The sequence below is a fragment of the Ursus americanus genome, chromosome 8 (assembly GCF_024610735.1).
Source record: "Ursus americanus isolate L20-20 chromosome 8, mUrsAme1.1.p, whole genome shotgun sequence".
Taxonomy (NCBI): Eukaryota; Metazoa; Chordata; class Mammalia; order Carnivora; family Ursidae; genus Ursus; species Ursus americanus.
The window spans coordinates 43,207,548-43,220,141 of record NC_142134.1 but is presented as its reverse complement, the minus strand read 5'-3'; the positions used below and the strand labels follow the sequence as shown (position 1 = coordinate 43,220,141).

General features: G+C 35.3%; 1 protein-coding gene and 1 pseudogene across 26 annotated transcripts in view; one reads left to right on the top strand and one right to left on the bottom strand.

Annotated features, from left to right (window-relative positions):
• The window catches only part of FIP1L1 (factor interacting with PAPOLA and CPSF1), a 74,291-nt gene that overhangs the window by 9,052 nt on the left and 52,645 nt on the right, over positions 1-12,594 (top strand). For 15 of the 26 annotated variants that reach the window (XM_045816036.2, XM_045816033.2, XM_045816021.2 and 12 more), the window contains 3 exons: positions 5,789-5,853; positions 6,582-6,689; positions 7,201-7,331. In XM_045816036.2, coding sequence (XP_045671992.1) covers positions 5,789-5,853; positions 6,582-6,689; positions 7,201-7,331 — 304 coding nt within the window. Of the gene's footprint in view, positions 1-5,788; positions 5,854-6,581; positions 6,690-7,200; positions 7,332-7,622; positions 7,692-12,594 lie in introns of all 26 variants that reach the window. The other 11 variants (XM_045816037.2, XM_045816020.2, XM_045816028.2 and 8 more) reach the window with 1 other exon arrangement.
• On the bottom strand, positions 1,452-2,669 carry LOC123804004 (elongin-C pseudogene; annotated as a pseudogene).

Here is a 12,594-nt window from a genome sequence, read left to right as displayed (position 1 = left end):
TCATGACCTGAACTGAAACCAAGAGTTGGATACTCAACTGACTGAGCCACCCAGGTGGTAAGTTATTTTTAAGTAACGACCGTGTGCTTAAATCAAAGGTAGCATGCGTATATCAAACCAGTGGTGGTTGATTCCAGTGTTTTTAAATTTTTCCATCTTACCATGATATGAAAGAACTTTGTTAAAATTTCACCCCGAGTTTCTGGAAGAGTAGATCTTAAAAGTTCTTATCACAAGAAAAAATACAGAACTGTGTGGTGATGGATGATAACTAACTGTAATCATTTTTCAGTTTATAGATATATCAAATCATTATGTTGTACACCTTAAATTAATACTTTTATGTCAGTTCTGTCTCATGATAAAAAGGGATTTCACCATGAAAATGTTTCTTTCTTAGAGATAAAGTTAGTTTATTAAAGTGACATGGAAGCAACTTTTTGATTTATGAAATTAAGGTGTTTTTATAAATTCACTACTACAAATTCTGTAGTTAGAGTTGGAAAACCTTAAATTACAGATTTTGTCTACATTGTTCTTCCTTTGTATTATCCAAAACTGAGTTTAGATTTTTAATTTTTTGTCCAATAAAAACAGTATCAAAAGTATTTCTTTTCGCTCTTCATAGTGTATTTTTGAAGTTGTTGATTATCCTATCGGTTGCTTAAGACAATATGTTATCTCAAGTTTAATAGTCTATAAAACTGGATTGAGTCAATCGACTGTCATTAGTTCATTGAGCACATAAAGAATCTTACAGAAAGTCTAGAAGGGAATATATTAAAGTACAGGATGTCATTTTGTTATGGTGGTAGAATAAGAGTCAATATTTTTTCTGTGTTTTATCATATTAGATGTATAATGTGGTACTGTGCATTGGGAACATAAACTTTTCATCGATAGCACTATAATTCGTTGTGCAGCCTTTTCTGGAATCAAGCAATATATATATAAATATTTTTGAATGTTTTATTTCTATAATAGAGCCATTTTTTTCCAGAAGCTATTTTAGGAGCTTAAAGGTAACTCAGTTATTGTCATGGTCTATTTTGCATTATAATAAGGACTGCCTGTGTAATTTTAAAATTCTAGGGATCAGGGTTGAGAAGAGACATGATGTACAAAGTGAATAGATAACTCTTGGTGTTCTCTTCTCCACTTAAAAAAGCTTACATATAATGCTAGTAGACCTTTATGCTAATAGGCCTTTGCCATCTGCATTATGCAAAAGGAACACTGTAATCTTTGTGTATGTAGTAAATACTCCTCTGTGGTTGCAAGAACAATTTTATACAACAGTTAAAGCAAATGTTGGGTTTTTTTATTAATATGACCAAATTTTTGGTAGGATTTGCATTCAGATATTAAAGGTACATAGACTCCTATAGTACTTTTTTCTGAACTCTTGTTTTTTTTTAACAGAAATATGTTAATAGTTTATTATAATTTGTTTAACAGTCTAGGAAGTTCACAGCCATCAGCAGTTCTAGTGCAATTTCAGGTGCAATTGGGAATTCAGGAATCTCTGTGGAGCTGTTAGTGTAGCGAACCTTGTAGGTAAAATACATGCATACTTTTGATAGCACATGTGAAGGGATCTTTCGAAAATCGACTTCATTACTTTCGTTCTCAGCAAACTGACCTGGGTCACTCAACATGGCTTTTATTGTTCCGGATGTTAGTGCATGTTCTCTTTTTACAATAAATTCATGACCCTCCAAAGATACCAATTTGACATATACATGGCATCAGGGCCTTCACAGCCACCATAGGTTTTCTCTTCTCCATCTGTTATGTTCTTAGGAAGTTCTGCTTTACTTCCACAGGAACTTTAGTACTAGCTTTTTGTCAGTTCTGCAGCCATTGTAGCCCTGAACTTTATCTCTTATAGCTATTTCCAGTTTCATGAAATGTAGTTATGTTGTTCATGTTTATCACCTTTAGACTTTAAATTCTTTGAGTAGAAACCATAGTTTATGAATTTCCCTATTCCTCACATTGCTTGATATATAGTAAATATTCAGTAAATGTGTACTGACTAAACAGTCTGAATGTTAAGAACTCATTTGTCTTTCAGTCTTTTTTCCTCAATATTTCAATATGAAAATTTTCAAATTATCCAGAAAGTTGAAAGAACTGTATCAACACCCATTTACCCATCATCTAGATTATACAATTTACATTTTGCTAGGTTTGCTTTACCATATATATGTGTAAATGTATGTATCTCTGTCCATGCTTCTACCCTTCAATTGATCTGTTTATGGTGGGTTTTTTGTTTTGTTTTGGTTTTTTGTTTTTGTTTTTTTTGGCATTTCAAAGTAACTTTTATAGATCTTTCTGAAGGGTAGAGAACTTATTTAATCTTGATATTTCAAGATACATCTCTTGAAAACTGAAAGAGCCTATGAGAAAATTAAATTTGGTGAATACTTAACTGTGCACAGAATTTTCAGAAGCAAATTTTAAAAGCAAATTGTATTCAAGGAACAGTATTAGATGGGTTTTTTGTAAGCTGTTAGAATGTGCAAAATAGCGTTTTTGTTAGGTAACACACTTTTGTTACAATGTTCATTTTATTTATAAGGTGATGAAGAAAAGCAAATTTTAAAGTAGGAATAATTTAGCTTGTACAGAGAAATGGTTTCTTACCTTTGAGATTCATCCATGTTTATTGGCACTACGTTAATTGATGATGAGAATGAAAAATAATAAAGTCATTATTTACTAGAAGTAGTGAGGAAGACAGACGTGAGCAAATACTTTCAGTGCAGTTTATGTGCTAGAATAGAAATGTATAAAGTGAATTGAAAACTTTGAGAGGAGAGTTGCTAAAAGCCTATACATGTTGAAGAAAAGGTCCTAGAGGAGGTAATACATGAACTTGTTTGAGTAATTCTGGGGTCAGAAGGAAGAGGCCTGATGATTTAGCAGAGGACACTACTGAGATGTAGTAGAAGCATGGCTTAGAGGAACTGCGTGGCTGGAGAATACGGTAGATGGGAAAAGGTGGTTGAAACCACTTGAGGGAGTTAGTACATTTAAAGGTTTTTAAGCAGGTTAGTTTATTTGAAAAGATAACTAGCAGCAGTAGTTGAGGTGTACTAAATATAAATTAGTTAATATATTTGAATTGTCCACATGAGATGATAATCCGGACTAAGCCAGTGGCAGCAGTAAAGGGATGGATGGAAAAAGATGCATTCTAGTGCATAATCAATAGAAATAACATAGGGTAACTGGTTGTGGATGCAGAGTGAGATAAAGGACTCTATGACTAGAGCTTTCTAGAGCACTTAATTGACTAACAGTATATTAACATGTATGGGTAATGTAGGAGGAGTAGGTTAAAAAACATTTTTTTGGATGCATTTATTTTGAAGTTCCTTAAATACCCAAGTATGTAAGATATGGCCCCCAGAGAAGCCTGAGACCTCATGGGGGTCTAATGGAAGGTATCAGATTAGCTTCAGTGTGATTTTCCAAACAGCTAATAAGCTTCTGTACACACAATGAATACAAAGCCTTAGTAGTTTTAAAAAGAAAAGTGATGGCATTTTAATTTTAATTTTTTTAGATTTTATTTATTTTTTAGAGACAGCAAGTGAGCAGGGTTGGGGTAGGAGAGGGGGGAGACAGAGAGAGAGAGAGAGAGAGAATATCCCAGGCAGACTCTGCACTGAGCATGAAGCCCGACACGGGGCTTGATCTCATGATTCTGAGATCATGACCTGAGCTGAAATCAAGAGTTGGACACTTAGCTGACTGAGCCATGCAGGCGCCTGGAAAAGTGGTGTTTTAAAGGTAAAACATGGAAGGGAAGGTAGCTGGGTGGGAGCAAAGAAGTTCATTTATTGAACTTATGGCTAAACCTTTCGTGAATACTATTTTGTTTTATCCTTTAGCAATTCTGTAAGAGGACCATTTAGAGACTACTTGATTTTTGTACATTTGTCTTTTTTAAAAAAAATTTTTTATTTTATTATTTGAGAGAGAGTGAGAGTGAGCAGGAAGAGGAGGGAGAGGGGAGGAAGAAGCAGACTCCCCTCTGAGCAGGGAGCCCTACCTGGAGCTCGATCCCAGGACCCAGAGATCATGACCTGAGTCGAAGGCAGACACTTAACTGACTGAGCCACCCAGGTGCCCCTGTACATATGACTTTTAAACAGCTAGAACTTTCTGTACATCAGATATAGATAACCCAAAAGTGCTTTTGCTATGCTGGATTTAGGTTGTTGAAATGTAAGCATCATGGGGCAGGAACCATGTTTATTCAGTTCCTCATTCTTGTTCCTTAGCCTAAAAGTATATCTGATGCATTGTTGGTGTTTAAGCATTTACTAATGAATTAATGTCATTGAGATGATTTAAACACTTCAAGATTGTATGATAGTACTACCTGGCAGTAACAGTTTAATTTGGACTATTTCATAGTTTCTGCATTTATAGCAGTGGAGCTTTATACAATTATTTGAATATTTTATTTATTTATAATTTTTTTAAAAGATTTTTTATTTATTTATTCGACAGAGATAGAGACAGCCAGCGAGAGAGGGAACACAAGCAGGGGGAGAGGAAGAAGCAGGCTCATAGCGGAGGAGCCTGATGTGGGGCTCGATCCCACAACGCCGGGATCACGCCCTGAGCCGAAGGCAGACGCTTAACCGCTGTGCCACCCAGGCGCCCCTTATTTATCATTTTTTATATATAATTTTTTAAGCAGAAGACTGAAAAATGATAGTGCTAACGTAAATAACCTAAATCTCATAATTTTAGTACATTGTAGATAAAAAAAATGGAAATTATTAGCCAGATCAGAAACAGTGAATCTTCGCAAGTCCAGTTGCCTGAACTTGTGAGAGTAAAGAAGCAAATTACATAACATGAATATAATGTGCTAAATATATCCTTGAAAACATTGAGGTCTTACTATGCTTTAGTCTATTTTGGTTAGTATGTTTGATTTTCCTCTTCATACACAAGAATGCATTATATGGAGAAAAGAGAACTATCTGTAAACCCATAATTACAGAAAATTTATATAAATTCCAGAGGTCTTAAGTGACTTGGCCAAGGCTACACAACTGGTAATTGACAAAACTTGTATTTGAACCCGGGTCTGACTCCAGATTTTGTATTTTCCCCCCTTGTCATGTGTATATCATATTACATTTAAAAAGTACAGCTCAGTAATTTTTTCATATGTATACATTCATATAACCACCACCCAGGTCAAGATATGGGACATTACTAGCATTCTAGAAATTTCCCTCTTATTTCCTCAGTCATTAACCATGGACTACCACCAGACACTGTTCTGCTTTCACCCTAGATTTATTTTTAAATTTAATATAAATGAATTCATTGTATGGATAAAAATACTCCATGGGTATTTGAGAGAGGATTTATCAACGGTAAGCAATGTAGTAAGGATTACAAGGAGGTCGCTGGACTTGGAAACAAGGGGGAAAAATTTCTTGCAGGATTGCTGCATGTTGAATAACGAGGAGGTGAGGAAATGAGGACAAGGTGTGTAGACTTAATTTCCTCTTCGCCAAATTTCTTATGAAGGTTGTTACAGTGAGATACTGACTTAGTAGCAGGTAGGTTTTTCAGATGGAAAACAAGTTAGACTTTTAAAAAATAATTGTTTTTTTAAAATTAGAACATTTTCTAAAATGTTTGAGTCATTGTTTATATAGTTACTATGTGGGTGTGTAATTTATTTGTACGTGTTGAATATATTGCTGTTTTAAGTTTCTCAGGATAATTTTTATTTTGTTTTTAGGAGTTATGGTACAGCACCTGTAAATCTTAACATCAAAACAGGGGGAAGAGTTTATGGAACTACAGGTAAAACTTGTATTTGCAGCTGTATAAATAGGAAAATAAGGCGTAAATATTAATAGGTCATAAATAGGTTGAACTAGTACAGCTCAGTTAAAAAGAGTGGTTTTTGACCATACATCATGGAGATGGGCAAAATTTTTTTTTTTAAAGATTTTGTTTATTAGACCGTGCATGTGTGAGCGCACAAAGGGAGAGGGAGAAGCAGACCCCTGCTGAGCCTGATGTCAGGTCAATCCCAGGACCCTGGAATCATGACCTGAGGTGAGGGCGGATGCTTAACCGACTGAGCCACCCAGGTGCCCCTGGACAAACTTTTTCTGTAAAGATCTGCATAATAAATATTTTAGGCTGTGTGGGTCACAAGGTTCCTGTCACATGGTTGGTTTTCTTGTTTGTTTTACAACCCTTTAAAAAGGTAAAGACTCTTAGCTCACGGGCTGTTGAAAAAAGTGATTTTAAAACACGGAAGTTAGCAGCTTATTGTTGGTACAGGAATTCCTTGTAAGTAACAAGTTCTTAAACTCTTAGTCCAGTTTATTTTACAGCTACTCCATAAAGTTTGATCTCACCTTTTATTTATGGTAAATATAACTCTAATGCTTTGTTTGGAACCTTTGCGTATTTAGTGCTATAGGTAGTAAAAAGGTATTAATGGTTTCTGTTTATCTGTGGTATCTCTCAGCTTTTTGCTGATAACAGCTCCTTCACCATTTTGTAATTTTATACAATAGGAACAAAAGTCAAAGGGGTGGACCTTGATGCACCTGGAAGCATTAATGGAGTTCCACTCTTGGAGGTAGATTTGGATTCTTTTGAAGATAAACCATGGCGTAAACCTGGTAAGATTATTGTGGATTGTATCTGTTTCAAAAGATTTTTAGTACAGTCATTAAAAAGTATTTTTTTAAAGCATCCATTTAGAATATTATTTTTTTAATATAACTTTTCTTAAGTAAATGAGGAGTAAGAATGGCCTATTATTAAATCTGACTGCATTATACCAAAGTAGACTTGCATATTGTTTTATTATAATGCCATTTCTAAAGGAAATACTTTTTTATCCCCTATGTTTGTTTGTTTTGGTTCTTAAATTCCACATGAGTGAAATCATATGGTGTTTGTCTTTCTCTGACTTATTTCGCTTAGCATAATACTCTGGCTTAAAGGAAATACTTTTCATCAAAAGTTTTTATAGTCCTGTTGCTTTATGGTAGTAATTGAGGGAATTGTGAAAATTAGAAGGGTAATAAAACTGATAGAACACTAAATTTATATTTTTTAATTTATTTTATATACTGCATAAAAATAGGATTGAAATACTTGTACACTAACCCTGTGCTTTATCTTTAGGTGCTGATCTTTCTGATTATTTTAATTATGGGTTTAATGAAGATACCTGGAAAGCTTACTGTGAAAAACAAAAGAGGATACGAATGGGACTTGAAGTTATACCAGTTACCTCTACTACAAATAAAATTACGGTAATTAGTAAATATTCCAGAATACCCCAGCCTTTTTTACAGTCCCAAATTTTACTCCCCAGATAAATCACTTTTCCCATTAAGGTGGTTAAATGCTATAAGATAGCTTAAAATTTTCATTCTCTTTACCATGTTTGTTTTTTTCCCTTCCTTCCCTTTCAGTTTCATATTAATGATTATCTGATGTTCTTAGTTTCAAGTCACAGACTGGCCACAGCTAGTTTGTCATTATATGGCCTATCAATTAAAAATTATGTGGTATCTTAATGGGGAATATGTTATTTAACTTAGGCCGAAGACTGTACTATGGAAGTTACACCAGGTGCAGAGATCCAAGATGGCAGATTCAATCTTTTTAAGGTGAATTTTAGTAAATTATCCTTGGTTGCTCTCATTTTTTGTTCTTGAGTCTGCTCCCATACCACTACTCAAGGGATGAGATTAAAGTGGAAATAGCTACCTTTTTTCCAAACCTTCAGCTTCCTGGTGACTTACAAATTTGCTGATTGTTGTTTTATCTCCACTTTTGCAAGCATGTGAATTTATAGCCTATTATACTAACAAATGCCAAGTAAAACTATTCTTGCTATATGTTGTGATTTTATTTTGAATTATAGTATATGTTTGTTTGTAGGACATAAAAGTTCACGCCAATAGGCTAAGCTCTCATTTTAGCTCATGCTATAATCTTTATCAGAATTGGAGACTTATTTTTCCCAATTTTCTTTTAAAAAAATGGTAAGGAAGATGGCATACTGCTTATTATCTATGACAGTAAAATCATTGGTGTAATGTGTCTTAGAGTTTAAGATGTCTCCAAAAGCTTATGCATTTTTAGGAGTCTCTAAGAAAGACTCAACAAAATAGGATCAAGCCATTGATTTTTAAAATTAATAACTTAAAAGGATTAGGCTTAGGTAGGGACTTGCAAGTTGATATTCCCACTTGGAAATCAAGTTTGGCTTCTGGCTTCTCCATTCCATATAATCATAGACCCAATCCAAAGAATTATGTCATATTTTCATACTTCTGCAATACACAACAACCTACAAACTTTTCTCGAAACCTGATTGTGTACTCTTTTTCCTTTACCTTATTACTTCTTAGTTCTTAATTCTTGTAATGAAGGACACTGGAATGAAGACTGGGAGTGGCTTTTAGATTGGGTTATATACTAAGGGAACTTCTGCGGGCAGGCACTTTCCTGTGACCCTTTTGGGACTGCAGCCCTGTCCACCGCAATACTGCCTTATGCAATACGTGTGCTATAGCCGCGGATGTAGCCGCTCTGCTGGACACGGTTCTGGGTAGAGAATTTAATTTTAATTTACATCCTACTTTGGGTAAGTATTTGGTTCTTGTTCTGTCAATCTTTTGAAAGTGTGTAATGATGTCTGTTCTATTTTAACTGGTCATCAGGTGCTTTTTGGTGCTATCTTTTGGAAGGAGTGAATATATTGTTACACCTGATTATAGTGAATAGGTAGAAAAGTTGTCTTGATGATGAAATTGTTTGCAGTGGTCCTTATTTCTTCTAACAAATGAAAACAAGGTGCTTTGTAAACTGCCAGGTTCTGTGTATTTTGTCTTTTTGCAGTAGACTTCTGAAACTAAAGAATAAAAAGAAACTCTTAGGGGCTGGTCTCTTGTTGAAAATGGTCACCATGAATGAGTTTTTTTATATGCATACTGTGTATCAAAATTATTTTGGTTTCTTTTGGTTATATGAGAAGAGGTATTGTTCCATTCTGGTTTATTTGGTTCTGAATGAATAAGGATTTGAATTTGATGGATGTAGTCTAATGGTTTTTCTTGCCTTGATAATGCACATTAAATATTACTCTTCTGGTACAACTATTGATTTGGAAACAGGGTGTGTATTTTATTTTATTATTTTTTAAATATTTATTTGAGTGTATGTGAGTTGGGGGAGGGGCAGAGGGGGAGAATCTCAAGCAGATTCCCTGCTGAGCTGGGATGCGAGTGGGTGGGGTGCTCTTGACCGATGAGATCATGAGCTGAACCAAAATCACGAATCGGATGCTTAACTGACTGAGCCACCCAGGTGCCTCTAGGGTGTGTATTTTAATAATGTGTGTGGCTCAAACTTTTTATGTATATTGTGGTCTGTAGGATATGCTTTATTGATGTTGCTCAAAATCTGCAACTACTGGTTGTATGGGAGTGTTGGGCATTTTCAGGTTGCAGTTTGACATAAAATTTCAGACCAGTTTCTGTCACCATAAATAAATATCCTTGTTCAAATTTCTCTAGTACTATTCTTTGAAAAAGTCTGAATTGTCTTTTATTATCTATCCTGCAACTCTGGAGAATACAAATAATATTTTAAGAATGTAATGGGTACCCCAAATATGCAGAGTTAAATTTCTTAGGTAGTATTAGGTACCAAAATGTTTATTTTAGATGGAATGCTATAGAAATTGGAGAAGGGAGTTGATGAGAAATTACCCTGGAGAAATACAAATGAAAACCACAATGAGATACTACCTCACACGAGTCAGAATGGCTAAAAATTAACAAGTGAGGAAATGACAGATGTTGATGAGGATGCAGAGAAAGGGGAACCCTCTTCCACTGTTGGTGGGAATTCAAGCTGGTGCAGCCAGTCTGGGAAACAGTATGGAGGTTCCTCAAGAAGTTGAAAACAGAGCTACCCTATGACCCAGCAATTGCACTACTGGGTATTTACCCCAAAGATACAAATGTAGTGATCCAGAGGGGCAACTGCACTCCAATGTTTGTACCAGCAATGCCCATAATAGCCAGACTATGGGAAGAGCCCAGATATCCATTGACAGATGAATGGATAAAGAAGAGGTGGTGTGTGTGTGTGCGTGTGTGTGTGTGTGTATACATATATATGTATAGGTACCATATACATATACATATATATGTATACACACACGCACACACAATGGAATATTACTCAGCCATCAAAACAATGAAATCTTGCCATTTGCAACAACACGGATGGAACTAGAGGGTGTTATGCTAAGCAAAATAAGTCAGAGAAAGACCGTTACAATGATTTCACTTGTGGAATCTAAGAAACAGGATCGTAGGGGAAGGGAGGGAAAAATAAAACAAGCAAAATCAGAGGAAGACAAACTATGAGAGACTTAATTTTAGGAAACAAAAGTGAGGGTTGCTGGAGTGGGGGGGTGGGGTAACTGGGTGACTGGTGTTAAGGAGGGCATGTGATGTAATGAGCACAGGGTGTTATATAAGACTGAATCACTGACCTCCACCTCTGAAAGAAATACATTATATGTTAGTTAATTGAATTTAAATTAAAAAAATAAATTTAAAAGAGGCAAAAAAAAGAAACTACACTGGGATTAGAAATAACAGTGTTATATATAGTTCCTTTCTATGTCTGTATTTTTTTTTTAAGTCTGAAGGTACAATATTAGAGAAGCATATGCCATTTTAATCAGAAATTTGAGTGTGGAGAACAGAAGAAAAAGTCTTATAGATTAGGAAGTGGCTTGGGCAAAGAAAGAAACTCAGCTTAATTGAGTAAATAGTAGATGAGAGTATTATTTAAGAAATTCGCCTTATGGGGACACCTGGGTGGCTCAGTGGGTTAAGCTTCTGCCTTTGGCTCAGGTCGTGATCCCAGTGTCCTGGAATTGGGGCTCCTTGCTCAATAGGGAGCCTGCTTCTTCCTCTGCCTGCTGCTCCCCTTGCTTGTGCTCGCATGCGCACGTGCTCTCTCATAAATAAATAAATCTATCTTTAAAATAGCCTTATTGGAGGAGTTCCTTTGGAAAGGAGTAGAAGACAGGTGGCTTTGTAGCGTTCAATACTAGAAAGTCTTAGACAATTTGGAGGATTTATTTCAAGAAAGTAAGAAAGTGCCCAGTAAGTAACATAATTCTGAAAGTGCCTTATAAGTAATATAATTCTGGCAGCAGTGTAAGGTGTGGTTGGAAAAACAAAGTCTAAGCTCTTATCTACTAATCCGTTGTTTGAATTATGATTATTAGGATTTTTGAGACAGATAGAAGGAAAAGGACTTCCCCAATTTTCCTGTTATATCTGAGCACCACTTATGTGCATAGCACTGTACTAGATACTGTAGTAAGACCAGGGTCTCTGTATTCAAGGAGCTCATGATCTGAGTGACGTATATATATGAACTAACTATGATATATTGTGAGAAATGTTAGGTTAGTGCTATTAGCAAAGTGCAGTAGGGAATTCAGAGGATAGAGTGGGTTATCCTAAGGTGCAGAGTCTAGAAGCATTCAAACATAATAACTGAAAGATTAGTGAGTTTTCATTAGTAGAAAAGAGGGGAGTATAGAGCATAATAGGCAGAGAAAGCAGTATGAGCAAAACCAGATAGCATGAAAGGAGAGTTGGGGTGAATGAGAGATATTATAGGAGAGAAGCCTGGAAATGGTAGATGTGGGGCCACGATGGAGAAGACCTTAATCTTAAACTAGCCTGTAGACATTTGCGTAGGCCACAGGAAGCCATTTGAAAGTCCTCAAGTAGGAGAATAGCATGAGCAAATTTGGTGTTTAGAAAAAGAACTGACAAGTGTTCTTTAGAAGTGTAGGCTTTAGAATATAAGGAAGAGAAAAGCAAGTAAGAGACCAGATAAGGAGCTGTTGCAGGACTGTAGGGATGAAATGAATGAGGATCTCATCTTAAACTAGTGAATGGAAGAAGGAGCAGATTTAAGAATCATAATTTAAGTTCTTTTTATGTCTACTGCAAAGATACTTTAACTCCTCAATCGAGAGACAAGCCACCTACCAGCCTCTTTAAAATAACTTTTTTACTTTTTTTAAAGTAAATTTTCAAACATACTAAGCAGTAGATAAAATAGTACAAATGAACCCCTATGTGTTTACACTATAATGCCTCAATGATTGTCAACATTTTGACATTCTTACAGTCTTTTATATACTTCAATATAAATAAGGTTTTTGATTTGTTTTATTTTCGTTTTAGTGAACTGAAAGGAGATGAAGTTTAATAGGTATAAAAAATAAAATCACTTATTTGGGTGCAAAAACAATTGTGTAATTATATAATTTGGACTGAGGGGCAAGGAAAGAGTGACTAGTGGGAATGGGTAACATGTGAAAGAAAAAAATTGACCCACAACCTCTCTGAAAATATTTTTGTATCTATACGTGTACACACATGCAAAGATGATTTTGTTTTCCTCCATGGATGAGTATAAGCTTTGTCACTATGTTTTGAAATTTCACAGCTGCATGTCTTG